The 18234-nt window shown below is 43.1% G+C and overlaps 1 protein-coding gene across 1 annotated transcript in view; it reads left to right on the top strand.

Annotated features, from left to right (window-relative positions):
• The window catches only part of NHEJ1 (non-homologous end joining factor 1), an 80678-nt gene that overhangs the window by 2268 nt on the left and 60176 nt on the right, over positions 1-18234 (top strand). Inside the window, exons 2-5 of the mRNA XM_081095268.1 lie at positions 1902-2078; positions 2441-2653; positions 8081-8219; positions 8825-8883. Of these exons, the coding sequence (XP_080951394.1) occupies positions 1902-2078; positions 2441-2653; positions 8081-8219; positions 8825-8883 (588 nt within the window). The remainder of the gene's footprint in view (positions 1-1901; positions 2079-2440; positions 2654-8080; positions 8220-8824; positions 8884-18234) is intronic.

Raw genomic sequence — 18234 nt, 5'->3', positions numbered from 1 at the left:
TTTGCTCTGGGCCCAGTGTTTATTAGCTTCTTATCTGTGTGTCATTGATCCCTTTGAGAATTGTCCATAGCCGTGGACTTCTTCTCCCCAAATGAATGTATGCATGCATGCACAAATTTTGCATGCAATTCCAGAGGACGCATATACATAGATTTTAGATTAAGAATCTGTCTTAGGGAATATATATTTATATTATATATGTAATCATTTATTATATTTGTCATTATATTATATATATTTTTAGTATATGTATTTTGTTCAGTGAAAATAAAAGTGTATATATATATACTAGAGGCCTGGTGCACAAAAATTTTTGCACTCCGGGGGAAGGGGGTTCCCTCAGCCCGGCCTGTGCCCTCTTGCAGTCTGGGACCCCTTGGGAGATAATGACCTGCTGGCTTAGGCCTGCTCCCGGGTGGCAGAGGGCAGGCCCAATCCCTAGGTGTAGCCCCTGGTCAGACTCAGAGCAGGGCCGATTGGGGAGTTGGGGCGCTGCCCTTGTCATGCACAGAGCAGGGCGGATCAGGGGGTTCGGGCGCCTTCCCCTGTCACGAACAGAGCAGGGTGGATAGGGAGGTTGTGGCCCCGCCCCCGTCATACACAGAGCCTCAGGGCGATCAGGGGGTTTGGGCGCTGCCCCCTGTCACGCTGATCCCGGTGCTGGGAGGCATATTACACTTTTACTATATAGGGTAGAGGCCTGGTGCATGGGTGGGTGCCGGCTGGTTTGCCCTGAAGGGTGTCCTGGATCAGGGTGGGGGTCCCCACTGGGGTGCCTGGCCAGCCTGGGTGAGGGGATGATGGCTGTTTGCAGCTGGTCACACATCCTTCAGGGTGGGGGTCCCCACTGGGGTGCCTGGCCAGTCTGGGTGAGGGGCTGAGGGCTGTTTTCAGGCTGGGGGTGACTGAAGCTCCCAATCGCTCTTTTTTTTTTTTTTTTTTAATTTTATTCTGGGCCAGCTTTAGCTTTGAGGCTTGGCTCCAGCTCTTACACCTCCGCTGCTGAAAGTAGGTTTCTGGCCTTTGCTTACAATGTTGCGATCCTGCTGGCTGAAGCCCGGCGGACTAAAGCAGGTTTCTGGGGTTTTGTTTAGTTTCTATATTTGTTACATAGTTGCTTAGATTTGCAGCTCAGAGGCCTGCAGTGGCAGGCCGGGAACGTTGGAGTCCTCCGTCACTGAAGCAAGCAAGCCTCATGTTAGTTTCAAGCTGCCTGGCTGCCGGCTGCCATCTTGGCTGGCAGTTAATTTGCATTAGCCAATGGGAAGGGTAGCGGTCGTACGCTAATTACCATGTTTCTCTTTTATTAGATAGGATATATATATATATATATATATATATATATATATATATATATATTCTGAGAATTTCCAGAGTTTTGTTTTTAGATAATGATCAAATAATTTGAATTTTCTCTGATGACACTTATGATTTATGGTGTTTTCTGAGACAAGAACTATTCCTTCTCCTAGAAGTTCTGGGAAAAGATAACATTGACATATTTCTTAGGAATGTGATAAATATGCAACAAGAATGGTTTAGGTTTCCACATTAAGTTATATTATTAGAAATCAAAAATACTAATACCAATATGCTGAGGCTTAAACACTATAGTAGAAAGAGATATTTTATGCCCTCTAGGAACTTAATATGGAAAAAAAATTCCTCAGAATTCTAAATAGATTTTTAGTGGCAAAGAGTTAGTAAGATTGGTGCTCAGTTGGTTATATACTGAGGTTGGGGAGATGGGGGTGATGAGTGGGGTAGAATATAAACCCATGTTTTCTGTTTTATTAGGGAGGAATTTCATGAGACTTATTTGATATTGAACTGTCTGCTGGTCTTCCCTGCCCCCAGGCCTGTAATATCCTGGGACACTGCTAATTAAGACTTTCCTGCAGATGGAAGAACTGGAGCAAGGCCTATTGATGCAGCCATGGGCCTGGCTACAGCTTGCCGAAAACTCCCTCTTGGCTAAGGCTTATATCACCAAGCAGGGCTATGCCTTGCTGGTTTCAGATCTTCAAGAGGTGTGGCATGAACAGGTGGATGCCAGTGTGGTCAGCCAGCGAGCCAAGGTAAGTGTGAAGAGAAGTACTGCTGTGGTAATGGGTATAATTTATTTCCTACTGATGGCCAGGGGACATTAACATCAACCAGCTTGCTAGCCTTTCAGTTGTCAAGGAAGGTTGAGTCAGGTTGAGATAATTCCAATTAATATCCTGCACTTCTACCGGTAGCCCTGGGATCTTCCCACATGGTCTCTGTATTAGTTTATGTTCTGCATACAGTACAAGGCAGAATTGTGAAGTAGGCCAGTTGGTCTCTCTTCTCATGCCTCTGTCTTCATGTTAACTAGAGTTTTCCTTTGCAGTTACTTATGAAGGAGTCAGTTTCCTCTTAGCACCCTCACCCTGTACAACTCCCGCTACCTTTTTAGGAGCTGAACAAGCGCCTGACTGCCCCCCCTGAGGCTTTTCTCTGTCATTTGGATGAGCTGCTTCGCCCACTGTTGAAGGACATTGTTTGCCCTGGGAAAGCTACCTTCTCCTGTGAACGTGTGGCGGAGGCACTGATACTGCAGGTGCGGAGTGAGCTCTCTGGCCTCCCCTTCTGTTGGACTTTCCACTGCATCCTGGCTAGCCCTTCCTTGGTAAGTGAAATTCAAATATGGGGAGGGGAGGGGACTGCTAGCTGCTTTTTGAATGATTTTAATTGAATTTCTTGTGACATTTTCCATCCTGTTTTATATGTAGGATTTACCTATTTTGTTTAAAACTCCTGTAACTTTTTCTAAGTAACACCAGGGGGCACTGTTCCCTCAATAATGCTTGTTCTGGGACCAAAACATTTGAGAAGCCCAAATGATGGTTAATCTCATTTTGCACTACACAGCCCTAGAAACTCAGAATAGTGAGATCGGGGAGGCAGTTCTCCTTGGAGGCTGATGAACTCTAACAGTTTTTCTTTCAAAAGAATACTGATATTACAATTGAAAATATGTAAAGAAAAAACTATTCTAGGCCAGCTCCTCTAATTGGGGAGCTTCATTAAGAGGCAACAGTTTTCAGAGTGAGATGAGTTTTGGTTGGCTATGGGAGGAGTGAGTATTGAACAATTGATTAGTGATTATGTTTTAATGTAAAATAAAATAATTATTTTTGCAAGAAGAAGAATGCCATCCCAGGGAAATCCCAGGACCTGAGGAAGCTTTATAGGGAAAAGTTAGAGCCAGTGGACACTGGCAAGGACGTAGGTGGATACTATTTCAAGTTCATGTGTGTGTCTGTGAGGTCACACAGTCATAATTTTTGTTTGTTACTCATCCTTGTGATAGCTTTTACATTTTTTTGAATGAGTAATTCATGAAAAGACAAACATTTCAGACATTTAAGGGAATACAGTGGAAAAAAAAAATAGGTTTTCTTTCTACGCCCTTTCCCAGTCTCTCATTTTCCTTCTCTAAAGGAACTACTGACATCAGCTTGTGAATTCTTTAAAAAAAAAATATATATATATATATATCTTTATTGATTTCAGAGAGGAAGGGAGAGAGAGAGATAGAAACATGATGAGAGAATCATTGATTGGCTGCCTCGTGCACACCCCCCACTGGGGATCAAGCCCACAACCTGGGCATGTGCCACTGGCTGGAATCGAACCTGGGACCGTTCAGTCCGCAGGCCGACGCTCTGTCCACTGAGCCAAACCAGCTAGGGCTCTTGTGAATTCTTAAAGAAAGCTCTGTGTAGGTACATGTATGTATGTATATGTACACACAATCAAATATTATCTGGGTATATGTATGTGTTTTCACAAATGACAGCATGCTATTTATATGGTTCAGTACCTTGCTTTTTTCACTTAATTGTGTAGAACTTAGAAATTACTCATCACAATACATTTAGTCAGGCAGGGTATTATAGGCCTGGGGGCAGGAAAGTAGGAGAGTACCTGTTTCCTCTCTACAACATAGTGTATTCACATTAATAATTTAATAGTTCTTAGGTCTCTGCAGAATATTATGGAATATATAAAGCTTCAGGTCTCTGTTTTCCAACTCTGAGCCCATTTCCACTTCTGGCCAACTTATCTTCTCCTCCTTTCCGTTCTGTATTCTTTCTAGTATTTAATGTAATTCTTTTTGTTGTTTATAGGTATTTTTCTAATGTAATTCTTGGTATTCTATATTTTGACTTTCAAATTTGTCACCTCTTTGGCCATTTTATAATTCCTAGGACTCACATGCAAAGGTTTTTTTTTTGTTTTTTTTGGGGTGTGTGTGTGTGTGTGTGTGTGTGTGTGTGTGTGTGTTAGAAAGAGCAAAGACCTCAGGCTTTGGAACCAGCAGACCTGAATTTGTAACTCAGCTCTGCCACTTTCATTGCTTACATGATCTAGGATAAGTTACTGAATTTTTATGAGTCTCGGTTTCTGTATTTGTAAAGTGGAGATACCAATTACAACCTTACTATGGAGTTATGAGGATTAAATGAGAGGACATATGGAATATTACTTATCCTTAGCATTATAGTGGACCTGTGAGGGCAAACACTCCAACTTCATAATTTTTCTTTTTTAGAAAGGATTGAGACCATGAGAGTACTTGGGGTTAAGCCATTTTTACATCTAGGTAATCCCAGAGCCAGAACTAGAACCGAGGTCTCCTAATTCCAAGTCTGTAACCCTTTTCACTGTATCCAAACCTGATACGATTCATCTTGAGATGGATAACTGCCATTCTGCTCTCCTGCCTATGACTTGTGAACATTTCTATGAGAAATCTGAAGACACTGTGGGAAATTATAAGCAGCTTTCCCTCTGGAGAAGATTGCCAACTCCTGCTTCTGTATCCACACACTTCCTGACCTCCTTAACTCTTGCGCTCTTTGAGGGCATAGGCCTTGTGGGGTCAGAGCACATATTAGGCACAGAGTAGGTATTTGTTGCACTAACTTGTTGAACTGCATCTCTTCCTGTATTGCTGTCTGTAAATGAAGGGGGTGGGGTGGGTGTGCCCCTGCCCTCCAAAAGCATTTCAAGATTTTTCCTTGTAGTGTCTGTGGATTTGCTTTGAAATCCATTCCTTCAGCCGCAATGCCTTGTTCTGATTAACTGATCTAAGTTAGTGTTCATCTAACTTTGAAGTGAGTTATACCCCAATGATTCAGAGTGATGTAACTCAAGCCTATGAAATATTTTAGAAGTTAAAATATTTACTGATAAAAAGCTGCCCCCCTCCCCCCTTTGCTATATAGACCCTGGAGTCCAATAGATCATTTAGTTGCCTGGTACAGCATTACCATGTTTAATTAGACATGGAAATTATTAAAACCTGTTTCTCATCATGTTTCATGTTGTTATCCTTATTAATACTTAAAGAAATGGCTATTAAGGTGGAAGGAGGCTGGTTAATTAACTTTAGGAGTTTCTGTTATTTGAACGCTGTCACCAAATGGCTGGTGATGCTGCTTGTGCAGTTACTTTCTATTAAATATATTTTTGTTGATTTTTAGAGAGATGGAAACATTGATGAGAGAGAAACATTGATCTGCTGCCTCCTGTACGCCCCTGACTGGGGATTGAGCCAGCAACCAGGCATGTGCCCTGACCTCTTGGTTCAAGGATTGACGCTCAACTGCTGAGCCACACCGGCTGGGTAGCAAGTGCAGTCAGTGCAGCTCACCAAATATTGACTTGCTTTCATACAACTGTTCACCTGTTTTCCTTCCTGATCTATCTTGAACAGAACCAAAGTTACCAAAAACAATTCCTAGGAGAGAAGGTTGGGTCTAGTGCAGATAAATTTTCCCAAAGCGTAACTGCCACATTCTGAACAGCACTTCCTGGAAGCTTAAGTTTACACCAAGGATCTGAGCTGGCAGACAGCACCAGTTGGGATGTACTGAGTGATGGAAAGAAGTGACTCGTATCTATAACTGGACTCAATTTCTGGCCTTCCACTTTGTGCTAGTGCCCCAGCATTTCTTGGGTCACGATGCTGGTACAAAAGCTGCTGGCACTAACCCCTAACACCTAACACTCCCCCCCCCCGCCCCCAATGAGAGAAATGTGGAAAAAGTCCTTTTCTCTCCAGTTGAGCCACAATACAATTGGAGTTTTTAGTAGGAATTTTTACTAGAAAATTAATGGAAGACAAAAACACAAAAATCTGCAGAGTTCAGACTTCTCATCCTGACTGAATAAGTCTGGCTTGCACATCTTTAATTTTTTAAATATATTTTTATTGATTTCAGAGAGGAAAGGAGAAGGAGAGAGAGATAGAAACATTAATGATGAGAGAGAATCATTGATCAGCTGCCTCCTGTATACCCTCTACTAGGGATTGAGACCACAACCCAGGCATGTGCCCTTGACCGGAATTGAACCTGGGATCCTTCAGTCTGCAGGCTGACGCTCTATCCACTGAGCCAAACCAGCTAGGGCATGGCTTGCACATCTTATAGGACACTCCCGGACCGTCTCCTCACTTCAAGCCTGTGTAGGGTATCTTGCTTAAAAGTTCTCTGTTTTAGATTGAGGGCTGGGGTTGGTACACTATGGCCAGCAGGCCAACTCTGGCTTGCTGCCTATTTTTGTAAAATTTTGTTGGAACCCAGCCACCCTCATTTATTACATGTTGTCTGTGGCTCCTTTCATGCTACCAAAGCAGAGTTGAATATTGCGACAGGGACTTATGGGCCGCAGAACCGAAAATATTGACTCTCTGGCCCTTACAGAAAATGTTTGCTGACCTCTGGTCTAGGGCATTTCTTAGTGCCTCCTTCAGCTCATCTCCTTGGGGGAAGGGAAAGAAACTCTGATAACATCCTCGAGCCACAAATAGATTATTGATTTTAGTTATTTTCTTTGGCTAAGGCTTTTATCTTTCAAAGGCTAATGGACACTTTGCATAGGCGAATTAAATGATAATTTTGTATTGCTGTACGTTATCACATGAGAACACCATCCTAGCTGCGCTGCAGTATGGCTATGCTTGTGACCTTCTTACCTCTTATTAAGACCAAGGTGTGTTGGTGGTTTATTTCCTCTGAGGCTGGTCTCTTAGTGACTGTCTTGCTTCTATTACAACAATGGCCTTAGACTTTGTGGCATTGGTGGAAACAGATTGAAACTCTGGGCTCATTCTGGGCTATCATCAGCCCCGAAATGGCTCTTCACTAGTGTATGGATCAAATTCGACTTCGAAGTCTCTCTACTTTCTGTGATTTTTGTCTCCTTTTATACTCCAGCTAGCATACTCTGTTGTAGCCACAATTAATTTCTTGAAGGTTAGTTGGCTCTTCTGCTTTTGTGCCTCAGTCTCTGCTAAAAATTGAGTTAGGCCAAAACCGGTTTGGCTCAGTGGATAGAGCGTCGGCCTGCGGACTGAAAGGTCCCAGGTTCGATTCCGGTCAAGGGCATGTACCTGGGTTGCAGGCATATCCCCAGTAGGAGATGTGCAGGAGGCAGCTGATCGATGTTTCTCTCTCATCGATGTTTCTAACTCTCTATCTCTCTCCCTTCTTCTCTGTAAAAAATCAATAAAATATATAAAAAAAAATTGAGTTAGCACTTTCCCTCTTATCAGCTGTACCACATCCTTCTCTTGAAATCACACTTTCTAGGTAGCTATTCATGAGTATTCTTTTGAAAAAATGTTTTTGTAGATTTTTAGAGAGAGAGGTAGAGAGAGGGATATATAGAAAGAAACATCAATTAGCTGCCTCCCTGCTGGGGATCGAGCCCGCAACCCAGTCATGTGCCCTGATGTGGAATCGAACCAGGGACCTCTTGGTTCATGGGTCGATGCTCAACCACTGAGCAACACCAGCCAGGCCATGAGTATTCTTTATTCTTCCCATCTTTTTGTCTGTGACTCAAAGAAAATCCTTGAACTTCTTTAATATACTTACTTATTATATTTGTGTTTATATTCATGTAAATGGATTGCTTGCCTATGACCCTGTAAGTTCCTGCGAAAACATTTATTCTTCAGTATTTTTTTCTAATTCCTAATGCAGTATTAGGGAGTATTTTATAAGTATCTGTTGGTTAATTGCTATCTCTTCCATGAAAGGTCTCCCAACATTTGATTCGTCCTCTGATGGGCATGAGTCTGGCATTGCAGTGCCAAGTGAAGGAGCTGGCAACATTGCTTTGTATGAAAGACCTAGAGATCCAGGACTACCAGGAGAGCGGGGCTACATTGAGCCGAGGTGAGAGGACATTCTTTGAGATACTGAGTGGGAAATGGTACAGATAATCAAAGGTGCCTCTGAAAAGGGGGAGACTTTATTTGCATTAGAGAGGGCTTCCCCAAGGGTGGGTGCTAGGTTCTGACCAAAACTGGAGACTTGATGCTTGGTGACACCTCTCTCTGCCTGGAACACCTGGCTGGCACCCAACTGGCCAATAGAAGCTGTGACTGAGTCCAGACATGCCCTAGACAGTGGCAAGGAAAGACTTTGGATAGGGGCCAGCAGCTATACAAAATTGTACGAGGGCAACATGAACTTGGGACTTTAGGAAGTTGCATAGCTCCAACTTCAGAGTAAAAATTCAGTTTGACCTTTGTCTTTATGTTGGGAAAAACTCTTGGAGCGCATGCTGCCACCGATCCTGTTGTTTGTTGCTAATCACCCTCTCCTCCTGTTTGCCCGCACACTCTCATCCCTTCTCCCACTGGACTAGGTGAGTCTGGGTATTGCATCTTTCTGCTCTTTCCCAAGAAGAAGTTTTGGGCTCTGTTTCCTTTCCATCTCATAGGTAGGAGGCTTGTCCTAAGACTCACATTTCTTTTCTGTATCCCTTCTTATTACAGACCGGTTGAAGACAGAGCCATTTGAAGAAAATTCTTTCTTGAAACAATTTATGGTAGAGGTAGAGTATTTGTTATTTCCTTTGTCCTGTGCAACTTGGCTTTACTTCCTTTTTCCAGGTGCCCGAGTGGTGACTTGCATTTGGGTGTTAGGTGCTTGCATGGTTGGAAAGCCCTTTCTCTGAAAAAGTTGCCTATAGAAAGTCTGATAAAGCTTGAGATGTACATGGGGAAGATGGGGGAAAGAAGAGGTAAGAATGTAAAAGGCAAAGTGGGCTGATTAACATTCATAAAACATCTCTGTTAAAGTACCTAGGTATTTCATTTGGAATTTTCTAACCTTGGAAAGCTTGGTTGCCCAGTTGCTAAATCTTTGCTTGTTGAGATCTGATGGCAAGTCTGGACTGTGGATCGGTAGGCGGGGAGGGGTAGTTATTATTACTTGTCGAGGCCCCTTTAACATCTCGCAGTAGAGGAAGGTGGAAAGCACAGGGCTACCATTTGGGGACTGTCTTGTGGGCACAGTAGGCTGTGGAAAATCACAGTGTTTATACAAGGGGACTGGCAAAGGAATGAATGGGGAGTAGATAATTGTGGCCTGTCAGAAGCTCCTGCCTAGGTTTCCCTTCTAAGGATTGAGCTTGGCCAAAAGAAACATCTGTTAAATGCCAAACAGGGGGAGTATTATTAATAGTGACCTTTGATAATCCTAGTCAATATTGATCTTCTCTTTCTCTAACTCTTTTGGGACTTGTTGGTTGTACAGTTAGTACCTTAGTATTATTGCCTTGTTTTCTAATTGTATATATTACTCAAGTTGGTACTTTCTTATGTAAGTAAATAATGCTATTATAATAGTATGTTATATGTAATTTATTCATATTTCTATCTTGTCTTCTAAGTGAATTTGTAAACTCCTTGTGGGTAGGGGCTGTCACTCAAATGTCTTTTGAACCCCAAATTAGTGCTTTTCACAGAGCTAAGCATAAAGCAGGTGTTCTTAAGGTGGGACTTTCTGTTCTGCCTCTGTGTATTGACTGAGCAATGACTCCATAATGCTTGGGGTCTTAAACTAAGGACAAAAAAATGTGAGTGGAGTGCTAAGTCCATCTATTGAAGCAATTGTAACTCTGGAGAAGGAAAGCGTATATTGTTAAATCCTGAAACAGAAAAGGTTTCAAGTCTTTATGGGGAAAGAGAGACCATTAAACCTAGACTTATAGTAGAGAGAGATTTCCTAGGCCCATTTTCTGTCAGTTAGCTTCCCTTGTCTATAAGTTTGGGGATAAGGTTAACATAGGCTGGAGATGACATGGTTTGTACATCAGCCCCTTAGTTAAACAATGCAAAGCTTACTCTTAGCTCAGCAGAGGGGTCCCTTCTTGATCTAGAGCCTACAACACTGGCCAGCTTGGTTTCTTGACATCTTTCTTTGTGTACTTTACGCTTCAGCCATATAGAATAACTTTCAATCACCAAAGGTGCTTTTTCTCTAACTTTATATCCTTGTACACATTGTTCCCTTTGTCTGAATGCCCAATGCTCTGGACTTAGCTACCCTGTAAACTTCTATTAATTTTTTAAGTATCAGCTTCAGCCTCTTTAGGAGACCTTTCAGGACTCTCCTTTTATTTATTTAAATATATTTTTATTGATTTCAGAGAGGGAGAGAGAGATAGAAACATCAATGATGAGAGAGAATCATTGATCGGCTGCCTCCTGCATGTCCCCTGTTGGGGATCGAGTCTGCAACCTGGGCATGTGCCCATGACCCGAATTAAACCTGGGACCCTTCAGTCCGCAGGCCAACACTGTATCCACTGAGCCAAACCAGCTAGGGTTAGGACTCTCCTTTTAAAGATAATACTTCATCCCTGCTACTGAGGTACATTGGAAAAATTGGAGGCTCATCTCTTCCATGCTGTTGGGGTGGGTAGAAACCTACAGACCCGAATGTGAAAGCATATAGAGCCTTGGCCGGGAGACTCAGTTGGTTAGTTAGAGTGTCATCCCATCACCAAAAGGTTGTGGGTTCAATTGCCAGTCAGGGCACATACCTAGGTTTCAGGTTTGATCTCCGGTCAGAGCACATCCGGGAGGCAACTGATTAAAGTTTCTCTCTCTCTCTCTCTCTCTCTCTCTCAAAATCAATTTGAAAAAACAAAACAAATAAAAACTCCCCACACATATCCTCAAGTGAGAATAACACACACACACACACACACACACACACGCATGCACGCACATGCACACACGCACACAAACCACAAAAGAAAGCATCTAGTCCAGGAAGAATCTTAGTGTTTTTGAACCAGCCACTTCAAGAATACTGGTCCTTTAGGCTTTGGGTGGATATCATCCAAACCTCATAGACTTGTAGAATTTTATTATATCTGCAAAGGATCTGAGAGACAGGTAGCTGTAGCTTTCCATTTCATAGATAAAGAAATTGAGCCTCTGACAGTGGATAGAGCATCAGCCTACGGACTGAAGGGTCTTGCGTTCGATTCCGGTCAAGGGCACATGCCCGGGTTGAGGGCTTGATCCCCAGCAGGGGGTGTGCAGCGGGCAGCAGATCAATGATTTGCTCTCATCACTGATGTTTCTATCTATCTTTCCCCCTCTCTCTTCCTCTCTGAAATCAATAAAAATATATTTTTTAAAAAAGAAAAAGAAATCGAGCCTCTGAGAGGTTAAGTGCCTTGCCTAAGAACATAAAACTATAGCTGTATGTTTGGGACTGCCTACATTTATTGTCTAGGATTACCCCTATTTTGTTTTGCTACTTTGGTTGTACATTCCAATTAGAGGAGGGTTAAGGGCTAGGATAATGTGGAATTCTTGTGACCTCTGGGATCACTGAATGTCCTGCATCACTGCTAGAACTGAAAGGATTCCTAATGGGACTGCAGAATCTCTGATGGTCGCTGCATCTTTTCAGTTACTCTGCTTGCCTGGGGTCCTACAAACAGGACACAGAAGGGTCGAGGGGTCATTCAAGACTGAGCTAAAAGGATGTGCCATCAAAATAAGCAACATAGGAAGATAAACAAACCAGGGACAGAGAGCTCGGGATGAAGGTGCAGGGGGGCCAGGACTGATGTCAGAGGGCCATGCGGTCAGTGCCTGGGGTCTGTTTTCCCTAGTTCTTGTTGGGACTATTGCTGGATAAGAGGCCATAGAGATAGGGCAAGGGGCAGTAGGACAGAGGTTTCTAGGACACTAAGACCAGGAAAAATATTTAAGGATTGAACAGGGGTTATATATCCATATTTAGTCCTTTTTTCCCCTTTCCCCCCAAGGGCCTCTGATCTCTCATTTCCAGGGAGCCCAAGGGGGCCAGGTGATGGTGGCCTAACTAGAGGGGAAATACTGGCAATGTTGATACAAGTCACCTGGGTAGAGTGGCTGTTGGCTTGATTCTTAGAGAGGGCAAGAGCCCTTTATAGAGCATTTCCTAGGACTAGGGGTTGAAAGTCACCTTTAGCCCTAGCTGGCATGGCTCAGTGGATAGAGCGTCAGCCTGTGGACTGAAGGGTCCCAGGTTCGATTCCGGCCTAGCGCACATGCCTGGGTTGTGGACTCGATCCCCAATAGGGGGCGTGCAGGAGGCAGCCTATCAATGATTCACTCTTATCATTGATGTTTCTTTCTCTCCTTCTCCCTTCCTCTCTGAAATCAATCAATAAATAAATTAAAAAAGTCACCTTTAGCAGTAGAAGATGAATCAAGGAATTGGGGACTATTATTGCATGGCAGTAGGAACTATGTTAAAGGGGAACTTTAGAATGATTGGGCTGGCACAGCCCACTCTCAGTCTAGTCCACTGGAGGGAGTTCCTTCCCCTGGCCCTGTCCATGCCTTTCTCTTTCCATCTGGTTGCCATCAGGCTGTGCGGCTGCTGGCGGGGCTCTTTATTTATTTATCCCAGTGTAATGGGGTGAGGAGGGAGCTGGCCTAAGGCTGGCATTCCGAGGCCAGGCCACTGAGCCACAGGCGGTTTGCATGGGTGTGTGAGTCACTGGGGCTGCATGCTGCTCAAACCAGACTTGGCCAGGCTCAGGGACAGGCAGCCCAAAATAGAGCCCCGCCCTCTGCAGCTGGCAACCCCTGGCTAGGAATCAGCCCTTGACACCAAAACCTGGGCAGTTGCATGAAGTTGGCTTTCTTAGGGAGGGGAGCCTTAACAGAGATAGACATTTTGCAATTCTCTTTTCTCTCTTCAGAGGAGAGTATTCAGCAGAGCAATCACTTCTGTTGCTGCATTCTGTGAGACTTAATCTGTTCAGTATAATACTTTAACCAACTCTATATAGTTTTAGTTATATAACTGCAGTTAACATTGATTTGACTCAGCATCCTAAATGTAGCCATGGCCTTTGTGTCCTGTCTAGTTTTAGTTACTGTCTTCATCCACTGTCTGGTTGCAGCCTGATTCTAGAGTAGATCTTTCAAGCAATGAAGTTACTCATTGCAATGAAGTTATTCATTGCTGCTCTTAGGAAGAGTGTATCACTGAAGATGGGGAGTTTTTTAACTTGAAAATTGTTATCCTGTTAGGTTCATTCACAGGCAGCTTCTACTTGGTTTTGGGGGACTGGCTTGCCATTCTTTGCCTGCCCCTTAAATGTTAGTATTGCCTGGAATTGTGTCCTTGATCCTCTCACTCTTCACTCTCTTCCTGAGTTACGTCATCCAGATCCTAGTTTTAACTCTCATAGTGCACCACTGAGCACCAGGTTTCTATCTCCACTGTGTTTCAGGCCATATTTCTTCCTGCATGCTTGACATTTCCACCGGGATGTCCCACATGCAACATGTCCAAATTAATACTAGACTTCCTCAAACCTATTTCTCTTCCTATATACCTTATCTTGGGGAATTGTACCATTATCCACTCAGTTGTCTAGCTAGAAACTTAGAAAATGTGGGAGTTATGTACTTTTCTGTTTGTCCTTGCTTCCAAAGCCTAACTTGTCAGCTGTCTTTTGAATCTGCTGTTTTTCTATATTCCAGCTCCCATGACCTTAGATTCACCATGCCCTGCTCCGTTTTTGGTTTGACCATACAACAATCTCCTAACTTTTCTCCCGGTCAGTACTGCTCCCCTCCAGTTGAACTTGCAGTTGTGTCAGAGTGACCTTGAAACAAAACCTGATTATGTCACTCTCTTGCTGAAAGTCCGGTAGTGGTTCTCTATAGCCTATAGGATCAAGTTCAAAACTTCTTGCATGTCACACAACTTCATTCATGATTCGGTCCTGCTGACCTCTTCAGCCTGATCCTCAGTCACTTGCCCATAGTATCCCCAATTTCACTATTCTGAAGTATTGACAGCTTCCTGCCCATCTATCTCTGGACCCATTTGCTTTGTATTCTCTTTGCTCTTGTCCCCATGACAAACTCCTATTTAACTTTCACAACTCTGCTCAGGCATCATCTCTTTTGTGAGTTTTCCATGATAATTTTTCCTTTCCTTAGCCTGCTCTCCTTCTTCCAAGCATAGGTATGCTATCCAGCTATTCACAGCCACCTGTACCTACCTCTGCCACTCTGGTCTGAGCCACTGTCGTCCTCTCCCTGCATTTTTGCAATAGCCTCCTTACTGGTATCCCTGCTGCTACCCCTTCCCAGCTTCTGGCCAACAAAATGATCTTATTAAAACATAAATCACATCATGCTCCTCTCCTGCTTACGATGGCCTACAAAACCCTGCATGATCTGGATCTCATTACCTTTCTGACCTCATCCCCTACTACTTTCTCCCTCACTAACATACTGCAGCCACACTGGCCTCGTGATGTTTTTCTAACACCTGCCTTTAGACCTTTATGCTGCTTGTTCCCTCTGCCTGGGATGCTCTTTCTTCAGATATTTGTGTGGCCAACTCCTTTATGTCTGTATTAATTATCTATTGTTCTATGACAAATTGTTCCAAAACTAGTGGCTTAAAACAGCAAACATTTAATATCTCATACAGTGTGTGAGGGTCAGGAGTCTGGTAGCAGCTTAGCTGGGCAATTCCAGTTCCTGGTCTCTCATGAAGTTACACTCAAGATTTTGGATGGGAATGCAGGCATTTGTCATGTGCTGGAGAATTCGATTCCAAGCTCTCACACGTGGCTGTTGGCAGGCGGTGCCATTTCCTTGCCACACGGCCTCTCCATAGGGCAGCTCACATGAACATCCCTGGCTTCCTCCAGAGCCAGCAATCCCTGAGAGACCAAGACTAAGACCAAGATCAAGATCACATTGGAAGCTGCAGTCATGTTATAACCCAGTCTCAGAAGTGCCATCCCATCGCTATCTTGCTGTGTTCTCTTATTAGAAACTAGAGGCCTGATGCATGAAATTCGTGCAAGGGGCTCAGCCCTTGCAGCTCCAGCTGCCTGTGGCCCCGCAGCCCCGAGGTCCCGCCCCTTGCCCACTGGTCGTTCTGGAAGGTTGTTCAGGAAGGTTGTTCTGCCATCTGTTCTAATTAGCATATTAGCTCTTTATTATATAGGATGAGTCACTAAATCCAGGCATATTCAAGGGGAGGGTAATTAAGTTCCATTCTTAAGGGGAGGTGTGTTAAAAAAAATCTGTGGACGTAGCTACATGGGCAACAATAATGTCTATGTTCAAATATCACCTTCTCAATGGAGTTTACACTGACTATCCTATTTAAAATTGTGAGCCACATGCCTGCCCCTCTGCACTGGCACTCCCATTTTACTTTGCCATTCTCAACTTTTTAAAAAAAAATATATTTCTTTATTGACCTCAGAGAGGAAGGGAGAAAGAGAGAGAGATAGAAACATCAATGATGAGAGAGAATCATCGATAGGCTGCCTTCTGCACACCCCCTAACGGGGATCGAGCCCGCAACCCAGGCATGTGCCCTTGGCAGGAATCGAACCTGGAACTCTTCAGTCCACAGGCCAACATTCTATCCACTGAGCCAAGCCAGCCAGGGCCATTCTCAACTTTTTATTTTTTCCATAGCCCTTATTTTCCAACATATTACCGTAACATCCACTTACTTGCCTATTGTGTATGGTCTGTCTCCTCCCTGCTAGAATGTGTAAGCTCACCAAGGAGAAGGGTGTATGTTTTGTGCACCGATCCCTAGAACAGTGTCTCTGCAGAGTGGGCACTCAAGAAATATTTGTTGAGTGGATGAAGGAATCATATCTTCCCATTCCTTTTTAGTGTCCCTATCTTATGACTAGTCCATCAACTTATCACTTGTTGGTAGCCTGAGGCTCAGACAGTCCTATGGTAAATAGATGGGTAGCCTAAGGAGAGGACCGCTGTTAGATTGCCATTCTATTACCTGCCTTGTTTCTTTGAAACTTAGTTTACTGAGAGATAGTTCCCAACACTGAGATGAAACATAAACCTTGAATCTCTTATCATGGAAAGACCCTAGAACCTCTTTTCTAGATCCAGGTAAATTAAATATCTCAAAAACCAAAAGAATAAGAACTTAACGAAATCCTGGAAAAAACATTAGTCATAGAGCCAAGTTAAGTTTCTTCTTTCCTCAGTCTTTCCTCTCTCTGGGGTCTACTTCCACAGTTGGGAGCACTGCTCCTCTGCTATGCACCTGTTGTTCAATATGTAGAGGAAGACATAGGATTCAGAGCATGTTTGTCAGTATACTCATGGGCATCATACAGAAGGATAAGCCTAGAGGCATCAGAATGTCCTCCCTACCATTGTGTGTGTCACTTCTCTGATCCAGAGACACTTGCAGTTAATTCATTCTTCTGGAATTCAGTATAGTGCATGTGCACTATGCCGGGTTCTGTGAGCATATAAAGTTTGATAATATTGTCATCAGAGAGCTCACTGTGCTTAATGAGTGATAGTAGGGGCACAGTAGTGGAGCGATTGAAAAAAGCTTCCTGTAAAAGGTAGCTCTTGAACTGGACTGTAATGATTTGTTTTCAGTTTTCTAGAGAAATATTTGGAAGGTAATTTAGGTGGAAAGTACATAGGCAAAGGATATATGATAAAAACAAGAGTGGGTGGGGATTAGTAGGAAATGAGGTTAGCAAGATAATAATTAGAGGCCAGGTTGTGGAGGGCCTTAGATGCTGGTCTGGAAGATGGGTGCTTTATTCTGAAGGGAAATGTTTTTTAGCTATTTTTCTGCCTGGAATTTGTTTATTTGCCCATTTCAGTCTAGTTAACATCTATCATTACATGCAGTGATTCTCAAACAGAGGCACGTCTCCTAGGAAGGAGATGGGGGCACTTCCTTCTCACAGTTATTAATTACTGTTGTAGATAGCGGGAAGCCATTGAAAGTTTTGCCTGAAGAATTGACATATGAAAGTAATCTTTCAGGAAGATTAGGCTGTCAGTGGTATGCCTGTGTGATCTGAAGAATAGTGGTACCATTGACAGGCTGGGAAAAATCATGGGTGGGGCTCAATTAAATCTAATCTTGGGCATATAAAGGAATGGTTTTCCTTATTTAAAACACAAATCCACCAGTATTTGAGCTCTGGAATGAAAATCTCCAGGGAGGAAGGGATGGCTGCACATGTTTCTCAACTATATTTCTTCTGAATTTTGCCTTCTCTTTGGGGTTTTTCTCACTGTGACTCCTGTAGTCACCACTGAGCCCTGCTGCCAGGGGTCACCACTTCTTTTCTTTGGGCCCAAGAATATGTTAAAAGGCCCCTTTCTTTATTTTCCTTTTATAAAGCTTTATAAGGGCTTATACTTTCAAAAGAAATTTATTTAAAATCAGAGGGAAAACTAAAAGAAAGTCAATATAGAAAATGCAAATGGGTAAAAGGACCCATTTCCAAAAGATAGGCTTCTGATTCTGGGAATCTCAATAGTGAAGGACTTTATCATGTTCCAAATTCTCTTACCTGAAAAAAAACCCCTCAAAACCAAATGTTTAAACTCAGATGCCTATAGAGGATAGGCATGTAACATAAATATGTGTATCTGGCTGGACAAAAGGCAGTAGAGATTTGTGGGAGCCTGTGGAAAACTAAATCATACATCCCCCTGTATCTAGACCTAGATAGGCTAGCACTATTTAATAGACACTGCTCCAGGGAGTTGTGTATCTCACTTCATTCAAAGGAAGCTACCAGCTCTTCTAAAATAAAAAAACTGTTTTGTTGTTTAGCTTCACCAGATCTACTGTTAGTCTCTCAGGTGGTTTTAATCTCCAGTCTGAGAAATGCACTTAGTTCAGAATCGAGTTTGAGGCAGTGCGAATTGATGCCTTATTTCTGGGAAATATATAGCCCCTTTAGCCCCAACCTATAAGCTTCACATGCTTCTGGGGCATTTTGCTGTGATTCATAGTTGAATCTTCCTCTTTTCCTCTCTTGTAGAGGAAGGGTTTCACAAAACTCCATTGGTTACAGTATGCCCATTTAATAATGCCTTCGCTTATT

Source organism: Myotis nattereri, assembly GCF_964212035.1.
Source record: "Myotis nattereri genome assembly, chromosome: 7".
Classification (NCBI taxonomy): domain Eukaryota; kingdom Metazoa; phylum Chordata; class Mammalia; order Chiroptera; family Vespertilionidae; genus Myotis; species Myotis nattereri.
Note: the sequence above shows the minus strand (reverse complement) of the source record. Positions and strands in the feature narration are given on the sequence as shown.